Source organism: Falco rusticolus, chromosome 6, assembly GCF_015220075.1.
Source record: "Falco rusticolus isolate bFalRus1 chromosome 6, bFalRus1.pri, whole genome shotgun sequence".
Lineage (NCBI taxonomy): Eukaryota > Metazoa > Chordata > Aves > Falconiformes > Falconidae > Falco > Falco rusticolus.
In genome coordinates this window covers 85,971,978-85,996,251 of record NC_051192.1, presented here as the reverse complement: position 1 = coordinate 85,996,251, position 24,274 = coordinate 85,971,978, and the positions used below count along the sequence as shown (strand labels likewise).

Sequence of the window (24,274 nt, the reverse complement as noted above, 5' to 3'; positions counted from 1 at the left end):
ATTGTCTTGCAGGTTTTTGCAGCTACTGTTTGTTGGCATATTTTCCAACTGCAGCTATATTTTTCTCTTCTGTGACAGAAAAGTGAGCATTTACAGAATTAATGCTTCTTTCAAGAAACCAATATAGTACATTTAAAGCAGTGAGATTGCTTAACTGGGTGAATTGCATTGTTGCGTTGTCATTAAAAATATTATGAAAAAGAATAGCTGAATGACTTCAGGGGAAAACTGTGTGGACAAATATGTAGCTGCTATATCCAAAGGTATAATTAGGAAATATTTAAATTATTTTGCTTAAATATCTAAATACCTTTACAGTTAACTCCTATGTACTTGAATATGTATATTATAGGTTTGTATCTTTCTATGAGCTTTGGTTTCACTAAACCTCTTACAGTCCGATACAAATGTTTGAAAACCAAGTATTTGGCAAAATATTTTTATGTATCTGTATGATCCTAAATATTGTCCAAGGAAAACTTAGACTGTTCAAATAATTTGGTGTTTGGTTTTAATACTGATTTTTGTCTCTTGGCAGGGACAGCCTGTTGGAGACTGTGATTTCAATGTTCGACTTGCATGTATAGAGAAAGAGATTATATTTCCACGACATGAAAAGATGAAAAATGGTCTTATCGACAAAGCACAGGAACCATTCAGTGTTCGAAACAAACCATTTTTCGACATCTACACTTCAAGAAAGGTAAACTTGATTTCAGTTGTTTATGTTGTGGCACTGAAGACAGCAAAGCAGTGTTGGGTATAGGTTTCCCCTCAGCTTTTTTTAGCTTCTAGTGAGTTCCTCTGCTAACCAAGTGTTCAGCAATGCTTGGGGGGCAATTGGCAGTTTGGGATACTCTGAAGAGTGGTTTTAGGCTGCCTATTCCTTCTGAATTACTATTTTATCATATTTAAAAGCTATGCTTTGGCAAAACCTAATTCTTTCGTTTCGTAACGTTGAATGATGATATAGAAGTTAATAGCTTTAGGTCTCAAATATCTCTGAGCTCAAGGGAATGTCTGAGTGCTGTTGTTTACACTATCCTCCTTCACAGGTAAGAGTATAATGTTGTTTTTACTGCCAGTCCCCATTTGGCCATAGTATAAGAATCATGAATTGTGCTTGAACTCCCACTTCATGTTCAGCAGTGATTACTAAGAGCTCATTCTAGTTAACGTCTCCACCTTTTACTTATTAAAATACCCCCCCAGGTCTTCTGAAGTAATGCGTATGACTTGCAAAGATATATATATGAGTCCCTGTCTTTCATTGTGCGCTCTTTTCTTCAGTATAGAAATATCCCAACATTCTGTAAAATACTTTTATTCTCTTCTATGAGTTAAATGACTCCCGGATAATACTTTCTTCTAGAGGAACCTGTTTTGCTCAGCAGTGCTATTAGAAGTAGTCCCATGTCTCATCAACACAGGGCAGTGAACATCAAATTGGCAGCTTCCATTTGCTTTTGTCATTTCCTTGATCCTGTAGCAGGTAATGAATCTTGCCCCAAGAGAAGCAGTAATGATACTTTGGCTAACCAAGAGTGACTGAAAAGTAAATGAAGAGATAAAGCATAAGCTGGACTTTCAAAAAAACCTGGCAGAGGGTAGCAGTCTTTGGAAAGTTTAAGTCACAAACAATGCTATGAGAAGTGTGTGTGAATAAGGCTCTGTAAATGTTTTGATCACTTCTTTATATTTGTGTTGTTGCATTTCTGGGTTGTCTATTGAAAATCAATATCATAAATTGAAGTAAATTTTCATGGAGGGAAAAAGGGCTGTTTGTCTAGGACACATGATTTTGAGCCTGAAATTAAAAGAAACAGAACAAAAGGAACATTTTTTAAAAATGCCTCCAACAGAAATTTATAGCTTTTCGGAAGTGTTCTGAAGTTCCAGGTTATTTAAACCTTATTTAAAAATCACAGGAAGAACATGGTTGGAAGTATTCCTAGAAAAGTTTCTAGGTAAAACACATCTGTAAACAAATGTTGTGCTAGATATAGTTTTAATTGCCAGCACATGACTACTGAAATGGTCCTCTGCTTCCCAAAACCTAGGTCATTAAAACTGTGCTCAACGGCTTTATTTTTCCTGTCTAAAGGAGATTTCTGAATTGTCCACGTGTGTTCCAATATATTGGATTTTAACAGTTCTGCCTGCAGCACTTTTAAAAGTCAGCAATGGAGTGATGCTGTTCACTGGTCTTTATCTGCCTTTCTCAAAGCTCTGAACATAAACTCTTTTAAAATGTTGACTGTCTTACTACCCAGCAGTAAAGCATCAAATAAGTTGGTGAGGAGAAAAAAATTACAGATGGCTAGAATTAATTTCTTAATAGACTTATAATTGCTTTTGACACTAATGCTTGGACAATATTTCTTTATTTTGTCCTTTGCCACCAAGTTTAAATTGTGAATTATGGTCTAAAACAGTTATCAGGTGAATTTTCTTTATTTTTGTGAAGAATATTTCTGTATGCAGCAGCTGGAGATACACACAGATGGCAGAAGGGTTAGAGCTACTGGTAGTGCAGAGCAAATAGCCACAGTTATTTTCCTCTTACTTTCATATTTCATATATTTTTATATTTCAAACATTTATGATATATTTACTCTGTGTGTGTATTAGATCAAATTGGTAGGAAGATAAAGCAAGTAAGAGTAATATCCTAGATTTTATCAAACCATATATGTTGAGAGATTATTTTTTTAACTACGGCTCTTTTTTGTCAGTTAACTTTCCCCCCAGTTAGAGTGAGTGAAAGTCAATGACTACTCTGCTGTACAGTTATGTAGCTCATGTTCTTTTCTTGAGGGTTCCTTTTCCTCTGAGAGTTTCGCTGCCTTTTTATGAGCGATGAATACACCCTTGGAACAGATGCAGTGGTGACTTCTGCAGTTTGAGAGAGCAGGGCATCTGAAAAGATGAAGCATGGCTGTCTTTCTGGTTTTTGTTACTTATCTCAAGCTTTTAAAAAGCAGTATTGGAAGATACCAATAAGCCTGCTGTACCAGGTAGAACTTAAAGAACACTGCAGTCTGCCTTTGAGGTTATGTTGTGAATGCAGTTCAGTCAACGAATTCTCATCTTAATGTGTTATTACCATCTAAAAACATCTTTGAAATAAGAGTATCTGTACACTTCATTATTGGGGTATTTGGGTTTGGTGTGGGTTTTTTGGTGCTCATTGTTGGTTTTTTTTTGTTTTGGTTTGGTTTTGGAGTATTTTTTTAAAGTAGCAATCAGGGCAAACTGTAAAGCTTTCTACATTTTGGGTTTGAAATAACAATAGGTTTTAAAACTTTTTGTACAGTGTGCGTTCTACGTTTTAAATAGTCCTTGTCCTCATTTGAAGTCACTGTTACCTATTGAAACATGTACATTATACTACTGTTAGAACAGAAAACTTCTGAGGCTTTGAATCTGATTATTGTTTTCAATAACTTTTATATCAATATTTAAGAATTGTTTGAATGCCCTATGATAACATTAAGGAGTTTTAGGTAGTGCTACCAGTATTGATCTAGAGTTTTACCTAAAGCAATATTAGTAAATGTTTAAGGGAAACATTATAGATTCAAAATATATTTCAAATCTATATCTGCTCAAAGGAATAGGATTCATAAAATATATCTTCCTAGAAGAGTAATTGTTGCTAAGAATTGTTGTTGCTCTTATTTACCTCAAAAATACATTTTTTGTTTCATTACTTCTGTGAACTTGATGAGTGTGATTCCTGTAAAACTTCTGTAGGATGGTGAAGCAGGGATTACATCTTCATATTTATCACAACTTCATGAACAGAATTTGTCATTGTATATGGTCAGAATAGACTACTGTTTTGAAGCATTGACATGTTCTGAGAGAGGACTGTTTAAAAATGGTATTGCTTTGCCCAAAAGATCTTTTTCCTCTGTTACTTCAGTCATCTCTGCAACTATAGCAACAAATGTACTCATCGCGATGAATACCTCATTAGTATAGCTGAAAGAGCAAGCTGAGTTCCTTTTGCATCAATGACAAATGACAGGGTTTATGAACTCCCTGTGCAGCACAGCAAGATCTACAGGGAGACAAGGAATTCCTTCTAGCTTTTAAGTCTGCTCATATTCAGATTGACTCAGCATATCCATCAATCCTTCTCCAGAGATTGTGGCAGCAGAATGGGTGCTAAAGGACTGACAAATGGGACCTGCTTAGGTAGATCTTTTCCTTACGCTTAATTAGCCATTTTTCTTGTTCTTCTCCAGGAACAGTGTGATCCTTTCATATTTGGAAAGAATCTAACAGGATCATTTCTTTCTTGACTAGAGGTCCTTAGAGATTTACACCCATGTATGGTCTCAGAAAAACTGCATTTTCTGAAGTGTGGGTTTCTTCCCTACCTCCAGTTCTTGTACTGCACTGACAGAAGATAGAGCTTCATAGGTCACCCCCAAGGCTTGTTATTTTCAAAGAAAGATCAATGGACATAGCAGTCTTTGTCCACAGGTAAGGTGGATCTCTGATTGCACCAGCATATTCAAGACTGAAAAAGTAGAAAACCCATACTGCTGGTCAGAATGTGTTTCGTCAAAATTCTTGGAGTATGTCTTGGAGGTTTTTTTGAAGCGTAGCTGGGTTTTGCTTAGGGACAAGAAAAGCAGCTGGAACCACACATCACATCTTTGTTTTGAGAAACTTCAATTTTTGAAATGTGTTGCCAGGATGCAGTCTGAACCTCACAAAAGTAAATATTGTAGACCTGTCCTTTCACAGCCTCCCTACGTCATTCCTTTCTGTGACCTGCGTTAAGACATAGTGGTCCAAATTGAAAGCCGTTGTTGGCCATTCTTCTTACTAAGAATAGCAGGTATCAGTAAACGTGTGTTAGCTTGGGTGGATTGTAGGAAGATTACTCAAAAAGGGCAGGAGTCTCAGCACTGTATTTAATAGTAGAGTAAGTGGCTAAAACTTTTAATTATACCAGGAAAAATGAATGTTGTCCACATAGGGTTAGTTATTTTCTGTGAAAATATTGAAGTAATTACATGAAACAGCAGTAAGCTTTGTACTGTGTTATACAATATGTCCAATAATGAAATTGTTCTTAGAGTTATGGATTTGGGACTTTAATACCAGAGTTAGAGTACTGGGTGGTTTTTTTTCTAATCTGAAAATCAATTTATTGTGAAATGGAATGGACTTTTAAAGTGCAGTTATGAAGTATGGCAGCATTTATAGTTGTGCCTTGCTATTCGTTGTTGGTACTAGATTTTGGAAATAAGGGCTGTGTCTTTACAATGTTATATCTTTATCATGGTGTATTGTTATTTTAATATGTTTTGATGCACTTTTGTTTGTTTTATGTAAGACTGAGTTGTGGTGCTAAGAGGAGGAAAAGAAAGGGACAGTGGGGACAGGTTGTATATTCTTGGCATTTCTGAAAATGTTACCTTGTTCAGTTTTGGTATTGATGAAGAAAGCAGTATCACTAAACTTGTCTGCCTCTATAATCAAAGAATCATTAAACACAGTTTACTCTTTTAGTGTTAGTTGGGAACACGTGTACTCTGTGAGCCATTTTGCGTTTTGATATAACTTCCAAATTCTTTTAGAAAGGTGTTTTTGAGCAATGTTGAATCTTCGCTGTTTGTTATTACACTTGCATGTTTGGTCACTTGTCTTGCACAGCTTGCTTTCTTTTCATTTATTAGCGTGCATCAGAATTCAAGGAGGTGACATGGTCAAACCTGCCAGCTCTCCCACCCATCATGTAACGATAGCAGCAGTCTGTGGAAGAAGCTGAATTTTAGGCTTCCTTGATGATGAAGTATTAAAGACCAGTGAGATTAATACTTTATATGCTGTATATTCTTAGCCTTGGAGCTTTAGCCTTTTATTTATACAAATATTTTAGGATTTTCAACGAGGACATTATCTTCGTTATATTAAATAGGAAGTACAGGTACATAGAAATAATTAAACTCTTGGATGCGATGCAAGTCTTGGGTTTCATTGCCTAAACCAGCCCACAGTTCTTTTGCAAGGCGTTTTTGTGCGGACAGTCCCAGCCCGGATGTCATTACTAAAGCCTGTTGTTAGTGAAAGTGCTGTTCAACAGGAGTGGAAAATAAAGTTCCTTTCTGTGCTGTCCATGATCCCGTGGAGTATTGTGCCCATTAGTCTCAACAGAACAATAGGGCTAAAGGTTAAGCAATGATACAGGTCAAATGAACACCCTTTTGCAAATGTTAGCATGCTGTATGTCAATGACTTGTCAGCTCTTAGACTATTATCTGGCTTTAAAATGACAGCTTGTCCTAGAGGGATTAGGATGAAGGTGAGTAATCTCTGCTAGAAGATTAATGGTCTAGGATCTTCTTGGAAGTTTTCAGTCAAATCTGTGAACTGACAGATGACTTACTTTGTTCTCCTGGTTTATTTGACACTTGGATTTTTATTTTTCCTTTTTTTTTGAAACTGCTTTTGTTGTAGTTAGGAAAGGTGGAATGCTTAAAAGTTTGTACCCATAAATGTATAACTACTGTTGAGGTAGTTTGCTTTGGAAAATTAAGTGACTGTGGACCTCTCTCCAGTGATGGATATTGTGTAAGTACGTGACTTGCTGATGTTGGTGTGAAGTATTTTGCCGGCAGCTGAAGAAGCTGTAAGCTAGTATTTGCATGGCCAGAAAAAATGAACCGTGATAAAAGGCACAATATGTGGACATAGCTCATCCATGTCTGCCAAGAGAGCTGTTAACCCAGAACTGACTGTAAATGACCACAAAGCCCTCTTATGTCACCAAGTAGCCTACAGACAAAAATGTGGAGAAGGTTTGCAGTCATGGGGCAGAAGACGAAAGAATTCAATGGCAGCAGCAGCAGTGTGAAGTAATCTCTGTCTATTGGAGATTTTGAATTCTGCATCTCGGTGGAGGGGAAATGTTACCATCTGGAGGGTTTTTAATGCCAAAAATACTTGTGTCCCCTGTTTTTATTTTTGTTTTTATTTTCTCTGCCTTAAGGAGTAGCTTAATCAGCCCACCTTTCAATACTGCGTTTCCTGACCCAGAGTTGGCAGTCAGTCATCGGTGTCTGGTCTGCACCACAGTTCTCACTCCATCTGTTCTGTTCCAGGCTTTTGGCCTATTTATCATCTCATCTTCTTTTAATTATCTTCTAACCCATCTCCCATCCACCATTTTGTTTCTCCTTGCTTCTATTTCTTTACTTTATATATATATATATATGCTATTCCATCTCCCCAAATGTAAAAATTGCCTTATTCCACCCTTAGATGCTTTTGTGCTGCTGGTTATTTTCACTCAAATCTTTTTGGAGTGATTTTCTTCCTGTAAATGCAAATTTTCATCGACTTGAGCAAACTAGTAAATGAGTAATGAATAAGAAGCTGGAAAGATGTTACCTTATGTTTTGAGTAGAATTTGAAATCTTCACTCGGCAGCTGTCTTGTATCCCAACGTGTAGTACTTCAGCCTGAATTTTCAAAATTATTTTACCATGTGAGGTAAAGCTAAGGACAGCCAACCAGAGCAAGTGGTAGTTTTGTATATGAAGTAGATGACCAAACTGTGGCTTTTGAAGCTGAATTTAAGTTACTGCTGCTTAGAGTTCAGTGCTTGAACTGCGGCTATTTCGTGCAGCCAGCTGCAGCACTGGAATGCTGTGGATAATGCTTGGTCAACAAAATTCCTGGCAGTGTGAGGATGAGCATAGCCCGGACTTTGTTGGCCAAGGCTGGTGGGGTGTCCAGCTGCCTCTGGGTGCTCCTTTGCTTTCTGTGCCACAGGGAGGCTGTAGTTGTTTGGTTAGATTTGGTTTACACCAAAAGATTTTTCCTTGTGCTAGGGGAAGGAATGATTTGGCTGTGGCTAACTTTTCAGCCTCCCTGCTCTGGTGGAGTCACTTGAGGAGACCCATTCAGGAACAAGAATCTGTGTTCATTTCCTGGAGTTAACAAAAGAGGATTAGGCTACTTGCTTTTGATTATTATTATTTGTGATGTTGAAGGTCAAGTATAATATTTCAGCACAGTATAATTTTGGTTAGGAAAATAAATATTTTTTTGCTTTTGGTTTAAGCAGTTATTCACACATTAGTTACATTTCACATTTTTTGGGAAATGATCTACTGAAGTTAAAACATACAGTCTTGAATATTTCCATGAAGGATTATTTTCATAACTAGTGGCCCATGTTAGATATTGCTAGTTGTACAAATTAAATTAAAGTAATTCAGATGTGAAATTTATAATTAAATTCTGACTTGCCAAACTATAGTATGAAAGAAAATAGTGGAAAAATAAAGGCATATGGGTGAAATGTTATACTTGATGCACATTGTAAGTTTAAACATCAGAACAGTACATACTCAGTTTAGCTTTCAACATTTTAACATTAGCTTTGAACATTCTAAAGTTTTGTAAATTATTTTTTTTTTGTATTTTGTGTAATGGAAATACAGAAATAATGAAAAACCTTTTTAACCAGGAAAAGTGTATTTTAACAGTGATTTCTACTTGAAGTTTTGTGGTGTGTTACCAAAACAGAGAAAATGCAAATCTGTTTGGACCTAATTGCCAGTTGGTATCCCAGTATGGGCAATTGAACTGGTATATTTGGTATCTTCTGAATTAGTTAGAGGACTCAGCTGTGGTGACTAAGTGGGTCACTCCATTCATTAATTGTGGGGCAACTGTTTAATATTGTCTGTTGTGCCACTTCACAGCCTGTCACTTTCCAAACTGCCTCCTGGCAATACAGCTCCACAGGGGAGCCATCAGCCTTCTCGTATTGGAATGATGTTCAAGAGACATGCGCTTAATTTGGATAAAATGAATAAAAGCACAAAGAAAATTGTAAAGATGGGGGTTGACATTTAAAGCAGTTTATTATGATACAGGATTATAGGACATCCCTGCTAGTTCTTTCTTTCCTTGTAATATGCCCAGTCTTGCAAAAAACCCCAAACTGTACAAAATTAATTTTTCTTAACTATGAAGAAATAATAAAATCTTAGCATTTTACTGTTATGACCTTAGAGTGGCAAGTTTTAATTTCAGTTTTGTAGCAAATAAAGCTCTCGAGTGCCTTTGCGTGACAGAAGAATTATATTCGTAAACATCTAGTATATAATGTTAAAGCTTAATTTTTGTATTAAAATCACTGCATCAGTGCCTAGTGGAATATCTTAGTGCACTTTGAATCAGGCTTTGTAACAGTAGATGTGTGAAGACTTGTATTCTTGAACATCCATTTTATGTCTAATTGAATTATTGCATATACAAATTTGTCTTTGTTCAGGAGTCTTAATGGAAGTGCTTAATAAAACATAATCCTTAATTATCTGATTTAATTAAAACAGGCCTGTCCACATTCTTGACAACCAGAGACTGGGTTATGTTGTAGCAGTTTGCACAGGGGCTGAATAACAGGCAAACCCTATCAAGTTTGTAATGTTGGAAGATTATTTAGAGAACAAATTAAAATGTACTTGTACCCATTGCACTCAACTCAATGTCATTTTCCCCTTTGACGTCAGAACTTTTGAGTGTTGTATTTGATCAAACCCAGAGTATTAGGAAGCTTCTAAACATTAGTGGGAGAACCTTTCTCAGTTGAGGACATCAGGTAATAGACGTTACGGAGTATCTGCCATCCATTCAGGAATGTCACAGATTGTGGATCGTTTGTAAATAGGTCAGAGAATTTGCTGGTGGCACCTATTAAACCTCCTCCAGCTCCAGCAAGACTCTAGTCTCAAGCAGGTGTGCTCTGCCAAGTAGGAGTGCATGGGGAAAGGGATGTGGACAAAATCCCAGTCCCTAAAAGAAAAAACTGAAGTTCCCTTGAGGGCTGAAATAGAGAACTGGCAAGAGCACAGTAAATTAAATGGCCAAGCTATGAAATATATTGCTGTTTCTTCATCAGGTAAAATAAATGAAATATTGTTGCTGTTTGGCAGTGGCATTCCCTCACAGCCTCGAGGAATCTGTGTTTTTCCCATTTTGAAGCTATCACAAAAGTCAATTAAAGTTTCTTGAAGCAGCAGCCTATTTCTCTTATTTGAAAAAGCCATTTGAAAACATCGTAGTTAATTGATGGCAATTTCTCAGTTTTGTTTCTAAGAAGAGATTGACAGTGAGAAATGCCTCATGCTTATTTTGAATTCAGGAATGCAGATGTGCTGTCAAATTAAGCATTTATACACATAGCGCTTGTGTTATTCTTGGGTATTGTTTTGAATATATTAGGTACATGACCTTTGGAGTTGTTCAGTCAGAACCAGCAAACTGGTGATAGCTCAGTGGGACTCTTACTGCAGTGTGCTCTATGTTTTTCTAAAATGTCTCCATCCAAATAATTAAGGAACGCAGCATATTGCTGATGTTAGTAGCATCTGTAAAGAGTGCGGTTAATGAATTAGCTGCAAACCCAAAAAGAGATTAAAAAAAGAATAGAACCATCAAACTTTCTTCCCTGCCACCTCCACAATATATTTTATTATTGTTCACTAGAGTGTTTTTTCCCTTGTGGTGAGGTAATGAAATCAGGCTAGTGCGGTTTTTCAGCCTTCTCAAGATCGAGTGTTGCATCCCATCATAGATTACTGTAACTTCCAGCTAATGATATGTCTGGAAATGGCTTTTCTTGAATTCTTTTAGAGGGGTAATAGAAGAGATTTAAGAAGCAGGTTTCAGAATGTGATATATATATATATGATTTGTGTTGCTTTAAGATCACTATGAAAAAAGCAGACTATAACACTCCCCTGTGTTGTATTGCGCCAGTTATAGAACTGGCAGCAGTTCTAGTAGGAGCTGGGAAAGCTCTTAAGAGTCCAGTGTGTGGAATAACTTGTTCTTTTCAGAGGTACCTGAATCATAACAAAAAGCTAGTTGCAGATAGAAGGGCTGAGTCTGACTTTCTTGCTTGGAGATGTTGCTCATTCCCCATCACATGACTATAAAAAGGAATTTCTATTGCCTACCTGTTCTGGAAAGAATACATAGACTCTGGTAAAGACTTTTCTGCAGAATTGCTCTTCTCAAATACAATCAATGGAGAGTGGTGTCATTAGTTAGAACGCTAATGCCCAGGTGCTAATAGTTTGGATCCTTGTCAGTCATCAGCTATGGAATTATATGAGCAAACAGTTGAGGAATAAACTCTACAGTAGTTACAGTTCTTTGAAGCATGGTGTTATTTATGGTCTCTAGCCTACTAGCATCAAGTCTTCAGAGTATGTGGCTTTGACATCAAGGAGTCTGGGAGTCCTGCACGTCATGCTTGTAGCCAGAAGAGAACACTTGGAGCTGAAGTACAGGCCCCAAGTTATGCTAGCGGCAGCCTGAATCCGCAGCCCTTCAGCTTCATCCACATAGAATGCAAGAGAGCCATCAAATGAGAACGTATTCATAATACATGAGAGGGCTGTTGTAGCTTGATAGGTGTGAGGTAAATAAATGTTTTTTCCATTGCTCCTGCTGAGTTTCTAACTAGATTTAGACCAGAGGAGAGTACGTAGGTGTCAGAGCAAACCCAGGTAGAATTAGGTCACCTTCCTTCCTCTCTGTGCATGCACCTGTCTGTTGCCACTTCATGTTATTTCAGCCTTGCTGCTCCCGCTGTTACTAGTGCACAGCTTGTGGAAGTTCAGTGGAGGTGCCCAGGTGAGCTTTTACGATAGCAGGTAAGTTCCCATCCTGCTGCAGGATCTGTGAATGGGCTCTACATAGGAGACGTGACCCCTGGTAAAGCTGGCCACCCGCAAACTGGCTGTGAAATACTGGAAAGTGAGCAAAAAGATTCTTCTTGCCATTATCTGTAATTAGAACAAGTGGGAAAATGTCAGTAAATGTTTCCCTGTGGAATATGAATTCAGTTTCATTGTCTTCTAGCAGTGTTTTGCTACATGAGCCGTTAGTTGGGACCATATGTACTTCAATACTATGAGTGCCGCTTTAAAGGGTAAAGCAGTGTATTCTGTACAGGAATGCTTGCTAAACATGATGAAGGAGCGTCTAGAGGAAACTATGTGTATTTCTCCTGCAAAAGAATTTTTGTTACTAGAGACTGGTCAATCTGCGAAGGTAAATTCAGTATTGTTCAACATGTCTTTGGCCAAGCTTTAAACTGAGGAAGGCCCACCTTGCATGCTTGCTTTTTTTGGGCTACAGATTTGCTGTCTTTAGGAGATCTTTTTGTGCTGGATTCTGATCTCGTGTGTTTAAAAATATTAGGGTAGGCCGCTTATGGAATTCTTAAAAGGTACCTCAGTGACCAGTTGTATCCACTGTGCTTTTGTTGTGGCTGTTGGCTATTCCTACACCTAACAGATGGCACTCGCTTAAACTGACAAGCTGTGGGATAGCCGAGCATTACTAATAAAACGTATCACATGTTAAACTTGACCTGACATTAATCAAGTTTTGAATGCTACAAATGATTCATGGATAATAATTAGTCTCTTGATCATATTAGTGAACATCAGTCTCACATTGCTGCCATTATCTGCTTTCGTTCTTATAAGGAGCAAATCCATTGCAGTAATTAGGTGTTTTTAATGTCTTTTGCACCAAAATGTTCTGTATGATTAACTTGGCAAAGAGGTTATTTTTAGTCTTTCAGTATGATTGATTTCAGAGCTAACAAACTGAAAGGCATTCCGTAAAATAGTATTTTATAAAAAGTATGTATTTTTAAATTTTATCAGCTGAGAAAATTCCCATGTGTCTTTATGCAGTCATTTGGTATAATTTTCATCAGAGTATGATACAGCTGTTGCCACAGATTACACAGTTCAAAATAGTGGTGAATTTGTTAAACGTGAACCTTTGGAATTTACTTTTACTCTTCTTGATGTTAACCAATAATTCTACTAAACAAGCGCTTTCAAGATGTACGTGTTCATACAAAGTAACGTTTGCAGCTTTTCTCTGTTTATATCTTGATTAACATCTTGAGTGGATGGATGGCTGTGTGAAAGCTGGGATTTGAGCTTTAAGCATAAATTTTTTTAAAGGATTTTCATCTAATTTGAATTATACACTGATTTTACAGCCCAAGAGCATGAAATTTCTTTTTAAGTAATGAGCAAGTGAGAAGTTTGTACTTTGTGTTCCTTATGCCATTATGGCAAAGTAGATTATTTCACTAGTTTACTGAAAATGTAGCAGTTATTCTTCAATGTTTTGGTTCTTATTTTGCATAAAAAACTTCTTTAAATAGTTACTTCCTAGCGAGGTCATTTTTAAATTTATTTTATACAGGTTTTGATCCTACTCTTTCTTTATGCATATTTGAGATCATTAGCATGGGCCAAGAAATGTTTTGTAACTTCATGATTTTTTTAGTATATTACCTTAAGAATATTGAGTATAAGTTGTGGATTTCTGACTGTACTGTCAGTTATCGTGCTGCATTTCCTGTCTTGCCTTTTTATTGCTGGTTTCCCAGCAAACAAATATTCAGAATCTTTAAGATAGCCAAATACAATGATAATTGAGGATGCATTATAGAATTGGACTTTACTCTGCTGTAAAGATACACTTCAACTGATAGTGTTGTATAAGATTGGATACATATCCTCCAGAGATCTCCTTGAAAGGAGACTCCTGCGGAGGAGAAGATGGAGTGCATTTTTTTTCTCACTGCTATGGCTCCTCCAGAATATTCTATCTAGTCTAGCTGGGATTGTTTCAGTTGATGAAAAAAAATAATAACTAAGTTTGGAGGAAAATTATTGAAATATTTGAAGAGTTACAGCTACTTTCCTGCAAAATGTTTGAAATATGAAGCTTGTTTCTTTGCACAAAAAAAACCTGCAAGAGATGTCTTGGTCAGTGCCTAAATAGAGGAAACAGGATGAAAATTTGAAGGAAGAGAAAAGATCCAGAGAAATAGGCATTAATTTTTTAAGTGTGCATGCAGTACTTCATGGAACAGCTTAATGAAGATTGTGGTTCTTCATCACAGTGTGCTGTAACTTGTGACTGCATAGTTTTCAAAAAAATTACTTGGCACTTGAGCGTATCTCTTGAAGAGGAGCTTCAATATGCATGAGAGGGTTTCATCCTCATAGCTGTATGAAAGGCTGAGCTGGTGACTCAGCTATCTCTGGTTTTGGGCAGGGAGGGGAGGAAGCAGTGGAACTGCCAGAGGTGTGTTGTTAATCCTCTCCCATGTCCCACCAGACTGTTAATTTACACTGGATTTTTTTAGGTCAGCTGGTTTCCTGCAAGCACTAACACTAGGTGAGGTGAACAGTAACCCAAGTATGAAAAAGATAAAAGTCTGAGTGAATTCAGTTTGAGGTTTTTATTTTAATTTTTTCCATGTTTCAGAAGTTGTGTGCTCCCTTTAATGCCCAAAACTGTGTATTCCCAAGTCACTAAAGACTGTTACTGTATATTTGTGGTAATTTCAGTCAACAAATCAGAACTTCTCAACACTTTATTTTGGGCTGCATTTATCTTATAATGTTAATTAGCCAGCTTTTATTTGTGGAAAATTTGAGATATTGAGTTTTATTTTTAAATAATATATGACATTTCCCCCCTGCCCCAGGTATATAGTTACTCACATGCTATTTGATGCTTTTTTGCTTTGAGACTGGAAGCAGCTCTGTAATTCTTGATACCTTCTCTGCTTGCAGAAACAAAACAAACAAATAAAAAAATATGTTGCAGGACAGGGGAAACTGGAAAGATTCTGGGGAGAAGGAAGGAGCAGAGACGACTACCGTACTTAGAGGGACCAGCTTCCCTCACCTGACATGAAGCTGCATTTGATAAATGTTTTCAAGCATTGCACAGTAGCCTGTGTATCATCTGGAAGGAAACTTACACCCCACCAACAGCATATTTAATTCTTTTCCAGAAGGCCTCCTTTTCAAAATGTAATGTTTGAAAGCTGGAGTTTAGAATGTTAATAGTTTGGATGATGGCTCCATCATTGCCTGTTACTGTTTGATTTATTTTGGAAAATGTGATAGTTGGGATGAATCTAAGCCAGACTATTTTTGCTTTATGAGAGTTTACCACCTCTGGAAGAAGGGGCAGGCAACTCAGGAGGAATATAAGGATGTCTTGAGGTTATGCAGGGTGAAAATTAGAAAGGTGAAAGCCCAGCTAGATAACAGGCTGGCTGCTGCTGTAGAAGATAAAAAAAAGTGTTTTTATAGAGTAGAAACAGGAGGGCCAAGGAGAATCTCCATCCTTTATTGGATGTTGCAGGGAACATTGCCACAAAGGATTAGGAAAAGGCTGAGGTACTTAATGCTTTCTTTGCCTCAGTCTTTAATAGCAAGACCAGTTACCCTCAGACTCCTGAGCTGGAAGACAGGGACAAGAAGCAGAATGAAGTCCCCACAGCCCAGGAGGAAAAAGTTAATGACGTGCTGCTCCACTTGGATTCATACAAGTCTGTGGGGCTGGATGGGATCCACCCAAGGGTATTCAGGGAGCTGGTGGGGGAGCCACCATTTATCAACAGTACTGGCTAACTGGAGAGGTCCCAGAAGGCTGGACGTTAGCCGGTATGATGCCCCAGAACGGGCTGGAAGGAGGATCCGGGAACCTGCAGCCTGTCAGCCTGACCTCAGCGCCGGGGAAGGTTGTGGAGCAGGTCACCCTGAGGCCGTCACACAGCATGTGCAGGACAACTGGGGATCGGGCCCCGCCAGCAGGGGTTATGAAAGGCAGGTCCTGCCTGACTGACCTGATCTCCTATGACAAGGTGACCTGCCTAGCGGAGGAGGGAAAGGCTGTGGATGTTTTCTCTACCTGGGCCTTAGCAAAGCCTTTGACACCGTTTCCCACAGCATTCTCCTGGGGAAACTGGCTGCCCATGGCTTGGATGGTGCACTCTACACCCGGTAAAAAACTGGCTGATGGCCGAGGCCAAAGAGTGGTGGTGAATGGAGTTAACTCCGGTTGGTGACTGGTCACAAGTGGTGTTCCCCAGGGCTCAGCACTGGGGCCAGTCCTGTTTCATGTCTTTATCGATGATCTGGATGAGGGGATCGAGTGCACCCTCAGTAAGTTTGCAGATGACACCTGGTTGGGGGGGAGTGTTGATCTGCTTGCGGGCAGGAAGGCTCTGCCGGGGGTCTGGACAGGCTGGATCGAAGAGCTAAGGCCAGCTGTATGAGCTCCAACAGGGCTCAGTGCTGGGTCCTGCCCTTGGGTCACACCAGCCCCAGGCAGCGCCACAGGCCTGGGGAAGGGTGGCTGGGAACTGCCTGGGGGAAAGGACCTGGGGGTGCTGGTCAACAGCCGGCTGAACATGAGCCAGCAGTGTGCCCGGGTGGCCGAGGGGGCCGACAGCATCCTGGCTTGTGTCAGACACAGTGTGGCCGGCAGGACCAGGGCAGTGACTGTCCCCCTGTACTGGGCACTGGTGAGGCCGCCCCTCGAACCCTGGGTTCAGGTTTGGGCCCCTCACTACCAGACAGACACTGAGGTGCTGGAGCGTGTCCAGAGCAGGGCAGCGGAGCTGGGGAAGGGGCTGGAGCACAAGTCTGATGAGCAGCAGCTGAGGGAACTGGGGGTGTTTAGCCTGGAGGGAAGGAGGCTGAGGGGAGACCTTATCGCTCTCTACAGCTGCCTGAAAGGAGGTTGTAGGCAGGTGGGGTCGGTCTCTTCTCCCAGGTAACAAGTGACAGGACAAAAGGAAATATCCTCGGGTTGTCCAGAGGGGGTTTAGATTGGATATTATGAAAAAATTCTTCCTCAAAAGGTTTATCAAGCATTGGAACAGGCTGCCCAGGGAGGTGGTGGAATCACCATCCCTGGAAATGTTTGAAAAACACATAGATGTGGTGCTTAGGGACATGGTTTAGTGATGAACTTGGCAGTGCGGGGTTGGTGGTTGCACTTAATCTCAAAGGTATTTTCCAACCTAAATGATTCTAGGATTCTGTGCTTTCTGATGTTATTCAAAAACAGGATTACTGAGGATATTATGTAATAGGTTGCTTTCAATATATTATATTCTCAATATATTTTCCTTTCATTTTTCTTTTCAGTCTTTATAGATTGAGATCTTCATATTTCAGTTCTGATTTTTAAGCCAAATAGTTTTGTTAGGCAGGCTTTTGTGTTCATTTGTTTTAGTTTTTTTTTAAAGCTTAAATCCTGGGAGGCTACCCAGTAGAAATACTGGTTTTCGTACACAGATCTTCAGATGGATTTGTGATTCATAGATCTTTTCATTAGAGCCTTCTGTATGTAATAATAGAGATGATTTTTTTAGAATTATTTAGCAAAAATATTATAAAAATACTTAGTACTAGACACATTAAATTCAGGTATGTTTAATTGAATGTTTTTAAACCTCTGTACATTTGAAAGCATTTGTACCTCCTACTTTGGATGTAAAACTTTTTCTGGGATGTCTTAAATACGTCAGCAACCAGTGTTAAGTAATTTTTATGTTGAACTTGCATAATTAAGATCTCATGAAAGAGTGTATGCTGAGATGAGACAGGGCTATTGAAGAAATTGTTGTGTAAATAGAGAAACTGGCAAGCAAGATGAAACAAATTAATGTAAAAATAGAAGAGGAGTGATAAAAGCAGAATAGTCCATCTCTGTTAGAGAAATGTGAGGAAGGAGCCAGAGTAATTGTTTCCTTTTTAAAAAAGATGGTTAGTGGTGCTGGTAACTTCTGAATCTTTCTCTGAAGACTGTAGAGTTTAAAGAATCTGCATTATCTGTACAGAGATTTATGAGCTCATGTCTGTAAAACTTGACAGTTTTCAGGATGTGAGAATTACTCTGTGGTCTGATGGTGAGGGCTGTCATCATCAGAGGAAGGGTTTGTTCTGTAAGTTGAGTTGAAACCTAAGCCAGTGAATATGCTGGCTCTGTGAAGTTAGGAGTGACAGTATGCTCATGTCCAAAGGTGTTTTACATTCTAGTTAACTGACAGGTTGATTGGTAGTTTATTTGTACCTAATACTTTTGAGTAAAGTATGTTCCCTTTTGCAGCTTTCACTGTGGAGTGAAGAGGTAGATGATCAGTAATTTGAAAGTGCCACTGAGAAACTGCTTAGGGACTGGTGTAGGCAGAGTTGCTCCAGCTCTACTTGAAACTGAATTGAACTTCAGCAGCTCTGAAGTTGAAAAACCATGGAAAATGGACATGTATTTGTCTTGTATTATAAAAGTCAGAGGGATTTTTTTCTGTACCTCCAAGTATTTCAGTAGACTAACAAGCAGTATCAGTTTTCAGTCAGAAATGTGTACAAAATGGTTAGGAATAATTGAATATTGTGACATAGCAGATCGATAATAGTTGTGTGCAAGGACCTTAACCAAATTATTTTGTAGAAAGTCAACATGACTTTGCAGAGTCGTCATTATGTTTTGGAATCTATATAACTCAGAATGTTGTGTTTCCATTAGAACATTTTTGTAAGGGGAAGGAAAAGGCATAGTAATACCTATGGGACTTAACTTATTTCATTAATAAAGTAACATCTGAAAACTTGTCACAGTCAATGGCTTGCCTCTGAATTGCAGAAACATTAATGAAAACCTACTATCGTTATGTGGAATCTGTATGCACCTGAATTTTCTCCTCTTCCTGCAGGAGGAGCCAAGTGATTTCTTTAATGGTAAATATAGAGAGAGGTCCAAAGCATGATTTTTCAATTAGCCACTCAAGAACTGTTGACTGGTTCAGTGTTGTAGTGAAATCAGCTTCAGCAGGTTATTAGTGCTACTTTGGTGACATACTGCAGCTCCTCCTCTCAGTGGTTAAAGAGCAAGGACAAATGCTGTTACTCATTGTACAGCTCCACTCATTCCATGTGATTATTCTGTTCCTTTTGTTAGAAGGATATTATTCAATGTAGCAATTTTTTATTTAGTTATAAAGTTAGAAAGGAAAAAGTTTTAAATAATAAAGTCTGGTATGAGTATGTGATTTATTGCAATGTTCACAGGGAAGTGGGAAGCTACAAGAAGTGAACAAAGGGGTTCACAGGTGGAAATAGATGCCGTGAGGCTACAAGGAATAACATGCCAGAAGAATTGGCTCGCATGCATCATTTACCCATCTCGTATAAAGTGTCATTGAGATGCATTGCGTTTTATCTGATCCCTGGCAGTCATCCCAGTCAAGCAGGTGTGCCATTCATCATGCTGCTGATTAAAAAAGACTGTACTGTTCAAGTTAATTAGAAATTTTAACGTGTAGAAAGTTGAACATGTTTTTTTAAAAGATGAACCACAATATCTGCATTTTAAGTTCATAAACCTAAAAGCCTTATATAAACTTTGGGTTTTAGTGTCAAAAATACTTGCTTACATGTCACATTCCTTTTCTGCTCATTCCCCTGTCATTCCAAACTTTCTGCAATATTCAGTGCATGTATATTTTGCTGTTCACCAACAACCTCTAGTTTAATTCTCAAGAAAATGTGCATGGAAGAAGCTCAGAGAAAATTTCCATTCCCTCCTTCCCACTTCCCTCTCCTCCTCCCCCAAATTGCTAATCCTTTCTAGTAAGAAATCCTTTCTAGAGTGTTATCATTCAAATACTTGTAATTGACCTAATAAGAATGAAAGCAGCATAACTGAGAATGAAAGCAGAATAACTGGGAGTATAAAGAAGTTTAGTTATCTGTTGAGGCTTGCACTGGTTTTAAAATCTATTTGTCTTTGAGATCTAATTGACACTTGGGAGGAGATGGCTTAGTGAGAACACTGTGGACTTCCAAAATGAGAACGAGTTCAAGTCTGAAACTTGGTGTCATGTTGATAAGAGAGATTCCCTTGCATTTTATAATTCTGGTGAAGTAGCAAATGAAAGTGAATACTAGAATGAATTTTTTAAATGGTAAATTTTGACTTTACATTTTCATCTCCATTTATGAAGTTGTGATAGTGCCTTAATGTAGCTTTCTAAAACTATATGTAGACCAGAGTGGAGATTGCTACAGGTAAAAAACCAGTGCATGATAATAATTTTATGCTTTATCCCAGTGAGTCACACACTCCAAATTAAAAGATTATTTCCGTATTCTGAAGTTTTATTTTGGGAAAGAGTAAATAATACAATTTATGTAAGCTCTAATGCCAAAGTAACAGTGTCCTCAAATTATAGTTCCTTTAAGAACTTCAAAGAAGCAGAAGGGAGATGATTGGTTTCTGTTTGCCACTTTGGTTAGTATAGTCTCAGCTAATTTGAAGTTTGTGTTTTACTTTTAAAGTTGTTGTTGCTGTTATTATTCTTCAGAGAGATATTTTTTGGTACTTGAATTTAATGAAATCTTTCCTGTGTGTTTTTGTCAGTGTGAAACATATTCTTGTTACATATTTCTCACTGGCAAGTCAGTTTTGGAACTGCACAGTAACCTTACAAGTGATCCACAGAAGACTTCGCTTGTGTAGAAATTAAAAAAAAATTAAAAAACCTTTTTTGACATTTGTTTAAATATTTCTCCAATGTACTCATTGCTGTGATGAAGCGGAGACTGACAGTGAATTTATGAAATAATTTGATTTTTTTTTGTTGTTATTTTGTGTAGACACGTGATAGAGGATGCATTATACCGTGAGCCTCAGCTGTAAATTCCAAAATGATAACATGTAAATGCAAGCTACAAATTCAAATTCCAAGTATGGGCTTTCTCTACTGAAAAATAATGTTCCACTGGATGATTTCTTACTCAGAATCAAATATTCTTAAAGTATTTTACTACTTTGAGAGTATTCTCAAAGAGTGTGTTTTTTCAATTAAATTGTATCTAAAAGTTGAATAGTGGAAGCTGTATTTGCTGACACAGCTGTAGGCACTAATATGGTAATGACTGTGTGGATAAGGAAAAAAGCTAGGTTTTTTATAACAAAATGATCAATTATTCTATGCAAACAGTTACAGATTTAAGTGAAATATCATGTTATATTAATATTGTTTGAAATATTTGGCCATCAGGTTTTTTGATCCTTGAAACATGTAAGTGCGTTACTTTGAGTTGTACAGCCCATAGTAAAATACAAATGTTAATTCTCAACTGCTTTCATACTTTTGCCCTTTACTGACTTAATTTGAATAATACAGTCAGTGGGTCATTGAGTTAAGTTGAACTATATAAGGGAAATGGTACAAAATTAACAGTCTAGACCAAAATGTTGCTTTTAGAACTGGCTGGTTTACTGAGTTCTGTATTTGCTGTATTTTATGACCATGTGATTGGTTACACATCAAAGTTTGGTTTGGTTTGGTTTGGTTTTTTCCCCCCAAATGTTACTAAAAGCACTTACAACAGATTCTTTGTCTCTACAGTAAAATATAAACCAAAATGAATAGAGAGGTGTTTTGGTAATTCACCTAATTTTTGCTATTACTTTTGTTACTACTAGAACTGTAGTTCTCATTGGTTATTTACTTTTCCTTAAGCAAGTCATAATTTAACATGGAACTATATAATCAATTCTCTTAACTGTCGACTAGCTGGTTTCATTAGTTTATTTAATTAGATGGTTTTTCTCTGGTAAATGCATCTTGATGGATGTATTCATCTCCATATGGAATTCACAGTCTTTGAAAATGAATATTCAAGATCCAACTTCAGACAGTTGTTTTACAGTAGTGAAGCTGTGTTACTGGGTTGTGCCCTAGTTAGGGAGTCTGCCAAACATGAATTTTGAATGATGCTCTGAAATATTTTTCAGTATGTAGTTTCAATCTAAAGTAAGTGCTACTTGTGTGTTGAAGTGGCAGATGTGTTTTTTAATTTGGCTACGAATGACTGCGGTGTCCTGTATCAGAAATTATTTTTCTTCATGTTTTTAGTGTATAGAATCATCTTGGTTTCTCAGTATATCTTTCTAGATAAAGGCATTTTCCTTGAACAGGACTGTAAGGATTTGCGTCCCTGAAACTTGTTTCAGCCTTGAGTGTTCTTTGTAAAAATTGCTAATTTGTTGAATCTTTCTGTGTTGACATTTCCCAAACTCTAATGTTAAAGCATAAATAAGCAGTTTACTAGCAAATTTTTGCAGTAGTAGCGTATAATCTGCTTTGATGGGCAGTCTTCTAAGTGAAATATTTCTCTATGGAAAAAGTATTTATTTTCCTTTTGTTCTACAGCTCCTGGAAGGAAGCTTTGCCAGAGAAGTTAGCCATGAAGTGGATGGCCTGATATTTCAGCCTACAGGAGTAAGTAGCGTAGAAATGGATTTTTCTCAAAAAATGTTTTTTCACTCTCAAATGAGATTCTCACCTTGCCTCCCCACTCATCCTTCCCTTTACTACCTAATTTTTGTTTCAGTCAGGATTACTTTGCAGTTGGTGCTGATTTTTCCAGCTCCTCAGACTACTTAAATTCAGCTGGTTGCAATCTAATTTGTAGTATGTGTGACTTCAGATTAATCCATGGTGGTAGTTTTTGGGAATCAACTCATGTTTTTTTTCTGTGCATACTATGACATGCTGCTAAATAAGGATTTTTTTCTTACTGCATGGGTTTTGTAAATCTTTCAACCATTGATTTGAGCTCTTGGATTATTTTTCTTTCTCAGGGATGTTCACGTGTTAAAATGTTAATTAAATTTGTGACTCATGTTATTTTAGTGCGATTAAAGCATGATATATTCTTGAGCCATATCTGCCAGTATAAAGGTGTATGACTGGGCTGGGGGAAGTCACCAGAAGAACCGCAGATAACAAGAAAGAAAAAATGTAAATAGTTCTCAAGCAGGAAGGGTGTCTTTAAAGGAAGTCAGTAGCGTGACCTTCTCCATCCTACTACTGCTCCCTGTGATAGGATGGATATGCTGCAGTGTGTATTGTATGTTGGCATAGAGAGTAACTGTAACATCAATCCATGTTGACTTTTTTCTTAGCCTGTAAAACAAGGAATTGGTTTTGATTATTTCACATTTGACAGATATTTCTCCCCTTATAGTTGCTCACAGAAAATATTTGTATTTAGTCTTCCAAATAAAACATGTTTTTCTGGTCTACTTCCTATATTCTAGATCTTGGCAAGGGTGATGACACTCCCATCTGGAAATAAGATTAACCTCTCTTTATCACAAGTCATGTATCATCAGCTAACCATAAACTTAACTGAAGCAATTAGACCAGATACTTTCTCTTTTTAAAAAAATATATAGCTATTTCCCAGTCAAAGCAAAACTACTAGGGTAAAGAAAGTTCATACTTTCATAAGAAGCCCTCATGGTGTCATGAAATATTGTTAAAATCTAAAGCAGTTGTAAAGGCTTCTCAAAACTACTTTCCTGAATATTGGAGGTTAAGCTGTGGCCAGTTACTACAGCTAAATTTAATATTACCTTTTCTAGTTGAAATGAAATTACTGAGAATGTGTGTCTCTGCTATTGTTACCGGAAATTAATATCTGATACGTTTTGTGTTTCTGGAACTTGTGTTTTCTAATTTAGCATACTGAGAAATTTATAACCCACGGAAAAACTAATCTGCTTGCATAAATGCTTATAAAAGTTTTTCGTATTTAAAACATGGGATATATTTATTTAGTCTAATGTAATGTTCAATTTTCAGTATTATTTCAAGATTTATGGAATGTAAGTTTGTTGCATCTGTTATTAAACTGATTTTCCTGTATTAAGCCATATGCAGTTTTCTCAATGGCTTTTGTAGTGGAGAAAATATATGCAGAGCAAAAGAAATTATTGTAAACCTATTAATTAGGAAATAAGTATTAAAGCTGATTAACTGAAAGGGGTGAAGCTAATACAAATAGCTGATACTGCTTTTTTATTTTATGTGGTACAGAGGGCATAAATTACTAGGTAATAATACAAGGGCAACAGAGTATAACAATGCATAAATGATCCCTTGAGTATACTAACAGATAGTTTTTTTTTTATTGTAGAGTTATATGTGTGATGTATGACATGTTTTCACAGAGGAGGATACCTATTGTTGATCAGGGTAGAGGCCTGCCTTTTGGTCACCGTGAAACTTAAATACCTTTGTAAAACCAGTTTGTCTCAGGTGAAGAGATCAATGGCATATCCAGAAAAAGACAATTCTCTAACAACCATTTTTATTGACATACTTGATCTTGCAGAAAAAAAGACAGAAATGATGCTGAGTTTTAGAAGATCAGGGAAATTTACGAACATCTTTTGGGAGCTCCTGAAGTCTCCTCTGTGTTTTGAGTAGGGGAAAACAAAAGTTAACAGGAATTGAAGCAAAATCACAGAGAAGGATAAAGTGGCAGCAGAGGAGGATGGATGGGATGTGGCCATTTACAGACAGGAA

At 37.5% G+C, this 24,274-nt stretch overlaps 1 protein-coding gene across 4 annotated transcripts in view; it reads left to right on the top strand.

Annotated features, from left to right (window-relative positions):
- Positions 1-24,274, top strand: part of RNGTT (RNA guanylyltransferase and 5'-phosphatase) — a 193,439-nt gene that overhangs the window by 78,925 nt on the left and 90,240 nt on the right. For all 4 annotated transcript variants that reach the window (XM_037391363.1, XM_037391362.1, XM_037391364.1 and 1 more), the window contains 2 exons: positions 539-703; positions 22,112-22,180. In XM_037391363.1, the coding sequence (XP_037247260.1) occupies positions 539-703; positions 22,112-22,180 (234 nt within the window). The remainder of the gene's footprint in view (positions 1-538; positions 704-22,111; positions 22,181-24,274) is intronic.